Source organism: Notothenia coriiceps, unplaced genomic scaffold, assembly GCF_000735185.1.
Source record: "Notothenia coriiceps isolate Sejong01 unplaced genomic scaffold, NC01 NC01_scaffold00021508, whole genome shotgun sequence".
Taxonomy (NCBI): Eukaryota; Metazoa; Chordata; class Actinopteri; order Perciformes; family Nototheniidae; genus Notothenia; species Notothenia coriiceps.
Window position 1 is genome coordinate 6,684 of NW_011354209.1, and position 4,320 is coordinate 11,003.

General features: G+C 39.7%; 1 protein-coding gene across 1 annotated transcript; it reads right to left on the reverse strand.

The window, feature by feature from the left end:
• On the reverse strand, positions 1–3,034 carry LOC104953312 (zinc transporter 5-like; the record flags this gene model as incomplete). Its single annotated transcript, XM_010780229.1, has 3 exons — positions 1–281; positions 1,381–1,509; positions 2,766–3,034. Coding segments are annotated over 3 exons (569 nt in total), but the record flags the coding sequence as incomplete, so codon positions are not given.
• Positions 3,035–4,320: the final 1,286 nt, after the last annotated feature.

Below are 4,320 nucleotides of genomic sequence, written 5' to 3' on the forward strand. Positions count from 1 at the left end.
CAGCAAGCCAATATATTCAGATTTATTCAAACCACATTCATACATTTACTGTACATCTCAATAAAAAACAGTGAATCCGAAAAAGTTTCATTTGGTCCAAAATATTTGCGTTACATTATAAGTGTCCCATCGTTCAGGTATTTAATGGACTCCATCTGCTGCGTCATCGCAAGAACTTCGTGAAATCCCGAGCTGAGTCCCGACATGTGCTGGAAGTACGCCTCCTTCTCCACCTGCACCGACAGATTGTTCACCCCGGCGTCTTTCAAAATGGCAGTCACCTGCCAATCACACAGACACAGAGCTATCAGAACTGACAATTGTGGGGGAAATTCCACACTTAATCCCCTTCTGGTAAGAAAAGAACATACAAGCTTAAACCAAAGTTGTGTTATTTAATAAAGAGTTATAGCATTTAACAGAATCAATCTTATTTCCAGCTGGAAGGACAGATAACCTGCGTGCTTAAGAAATCTGACCAAGTTACACAGAAACGCAATGACTTTATACAGGGAAGAGACACAGGAAGAGTATTCATTCAGCTCGGTCATTTACATTATAGCCGTGGGGGGCAGACAGAAGGGGAAGTATCGCATGTTAACTACAACCCTAACATCCATATGATAATTGCCTGACAGTGGTCAAGGCGACACCCTTCTGTCTGAGAAAATGTTGTAGTTAGGAAACATATATATATATATATTGAATTATCAGAGGTGGGAGTAAGTCCTACATATGCAAGTCATGAGCAAGTCCCAAGTCACTGTGGTGAGAGTCAAGCAAGTCAAGTCATTGCTCAGGTCAAGCAAGTCAAGTCATACAAAATTCTGATGAATAAGCCCAGTTTCCGCATCAGTTAAAAGACAGTGGTCACTGATCTTTATGCTGCAGACCCTGCATACCGCTGTTCTCTTCTTATAAGTTATTACCGTCATCGACAACATAATCCTTGAACCCAAACTTGACTATTTTTGGAGTAATGCTAGCCGCTGCCATGTTAACTGACCCTCCTGCCTTCTAGTGGGTTGCCAGGTTTGCGCGCATGGCGCTATAATCACCCAATCACGTTTTTCGAAAAAACTAAACGTAATATCTCACTACAAAAACAAATATTTAATTTTAAACAGTCAAGTCCTTTCAAGTCATCTATCTCAAGCTTAAGTCAAGTCTCAAGTCATGCATACCAAGTCAAAGTCAAGTCAAGTCTTTTATCAATGTTAGTCAAGCAAGTCTCAAGTCAAAAAATATGCGACTCGAGTCAAGTCATGTGACTCGAGTCCCCACCTCTGTGAATTATTATAAATTCCCATCATGAAAATTACAAATCATTTCTTAGCGATCTGCCTAAGGCCATGACGTGATTCTACAGTTTGTACCGACCTGCTGAACGATCCTCTGCTCCACCACGTCTGCCATGATCTGCAGGTGGATGGTCCCCGCCACCATGTTGGCCGAGTGCCTCCAGAAATGAGCGTCTCTGTACGACAACACTCCTTCTATCTTCTCGATCTGAAAAAACAACCAGGGAAATTAACACCAGGGAAACTGCTGAGGGGCTGGAAACATATTCACTTTTGCCAAGGCATTTGATAATGCTCAAGTACTTTCTTGAATCTCAATGCAAGTCTGTCATTTATGTCAGGAAATAGTCATTTGTTTCAGAGAAATGGAAAATGTAGATCACGTACAAACGGTCTATTTAACTTAAAGTCTTCACTGTTGTCTGATAAGTTAGTCCCATGTTCTGAGACAAATCCAAAAGCAATCCTAATACTATGCTAATTATATTAGCTCAATTACAATTGAACCATTGGTGGCTGAGGATAACGTGAAGTTAGTTCATACTTTGATCCAGGAGCTAAATTGTTGACATTATGGTAATGCTAGTAAGAGTGCTAACACCATTACAATAAGAATAGGAATAACCTTTATGGAAATAACATCTAACTTTACGTTCAAATGTAATGGCTAAAGTTTGCTAAGCCAAATGAATTCAACCACATCAGGTTAGTTAACAATCCTAAGAAGTCAACTCCTTTAATAATATAGATCACATGTGTCAAACTCAAGGCCCAGGGGCTAAATCAGGCCCTTGGTGGATTTCATTTCGGCCCGCAGGATAATTTCTAATTACTATTAGATCTGGCCCGCCGGTATATTGCACGCACACCTTCACTCAATCCTGAGGGTCTCCTCAGCTCAGAGCCTGAGCCCAAACATTGATGAACTTGCACCCAAGATGAGATGCCAAGTATCTGAACTAGCATCACAGAGCAGCACACTGAGTTTAATGGATGTTTCCTTCTGCACTTTCCTTCTTGAGACAACAGGGCATGTTTGTTTTTTCTTTGTGGGAAATAGTTTTTTTGAAGCTGTTGTTGGCCTGTGGAAAAATGTAATCATAAGAAATGACTCTGCAGATAGAGCCATAAGAAATGAATGCAAATGATTATTTAATGTTTCATGTTGTTTTTATAGGCAATAATTTAAGCTTTGCTAGTTCCAGGTTTAATATGTGCAATAAGTTCATTTCAATAAGTTATGCAATAAACATTAAACCAGTCCGGCCCTCCACTAGTACCGATATTTTATTTTGGCCCTCTGTGTATTTGAGTTTGACACCTCTGATATAGATAGATAACAGATTTGCCCCCAAAATCTGCACACTCCCCTATTTAACATACAGTTATTCTGATGTGCAGTGAAACCACTATCTGTGAAAGAAAACTGAGATAACTTAGTCCTCATCATGAGTGTTTCCTCACCTTCTCCAGCGCACTGGTCAGCTCCTTCTCATTCTCTTGGGGGATTCTCAGAAGAAGCACCTCGCAGGCGTCCTTCAGCAGAGGGATGACGCTGAGGAAGATGAGCACGGCGATGAAGAGCGAGCAGATTGGGTCCGCGATCAACCAGCCGAACTGACGGATGAGGATGGTGGAGATGATGACGCCCACGCTGCCCAATGTGTCAGCCAGGACGTGGAGGTAAACACCTGCAATGAAAAAACAAAAACAATGTATCTCGCTACATCTCCCTTCACAGTAAGGTCTTTTTTTAGTGCATCAATGAAACAATGCATCTGTTTTGTTTTTTTTAATGGGGTTTTTTCAAATGTATATGCATTAGATTAATGCTCAATGTCAAATAAAGCGAGATGGTTAAACACAAATACGTTGGCATTTGTTTTTACTGGTAAGTGTTGAATTGAATAGCTGATTTTACTGTCACCTAGTGGGAATGCATCTTAGGACCTTCCGATTAGTTAATGAATAAAGAACTGATATCATTTTGGGATCATTACTGAAACCCATGAGTGACCTATGGAAACATTTCCAACATGTCCCTAATCGGACCAAATAACTGTTAGGACTATGACACAGAAAGTACAATCAGAAAATAATTAGAAAAAGTGCACTCAATAGACTGCAAATCTCTGCCACTGCTGTGATCAACTGTGATTAACTAAATAAATGTATCTCGCTACATCTCACGTTACAGTAAGGTATTTTTTTTAGTGCATCAATTAAACAACGCACATCTGTTCTGTTATTTTTTTTGTATTTTATTTTGCATTTTTCGTTTTTTAATTAATTATTATTATTTTCTTAATTTTTTTCTTAAGTGTTTTTTGCTCTTTATCATGTGAAATGTATCAGGATGTGCAAGCGATACAATGCAGTGACCAATGTTCCAGTTCTTGTGAGAGTGGGGGGATTCTGTTAGTTTTCTTATAGGTAACAAAAGAGGGGTAGTAGTGCAACTTCCTGTAATAAGAAAACCAAAACCAGGAAATGTGAAAAATGGTTGTATTGTCTGTTAAATCTGCACTCCTTAAAACAAAAACAAAATACAGGCCGCAGCAGCTAACATTAGCCCCTCTTCACTCAAGCTGCTTAAAGTGCCTGTGACACGAACCCAACAACTGTTGTGCAATGAAATAGTGGGCTACTAGTAATCTCGAACCGTCAGTTTAAAAAAGAAAAAGCGATACCGTTCCGATAAATATCAATAATTTCGAACATCGCGGGAAAATTCCTTCGACTCATTTTGAGGTTTTGGGGGAAGCCGGAAGTGACGTCAATGCGGGAACGCTTCACTGTGCGGCGAGAGAGCCAAACACGGACAAAGTGTGTTGTCATGCGTAGAAATGGTGAATTACTGAGTTTAGGCACGTCAATAACGTTTTAATGAAGTTGATTACAGTATATTCATATATGTCAGTGCTTTCATGTCAATTCGGCGAACATAAACATACATGATCGTGGTGAAGATGATGATTAAATTAGGATTACAAATCGGTAGTGAGAGCTGCTGAATTTC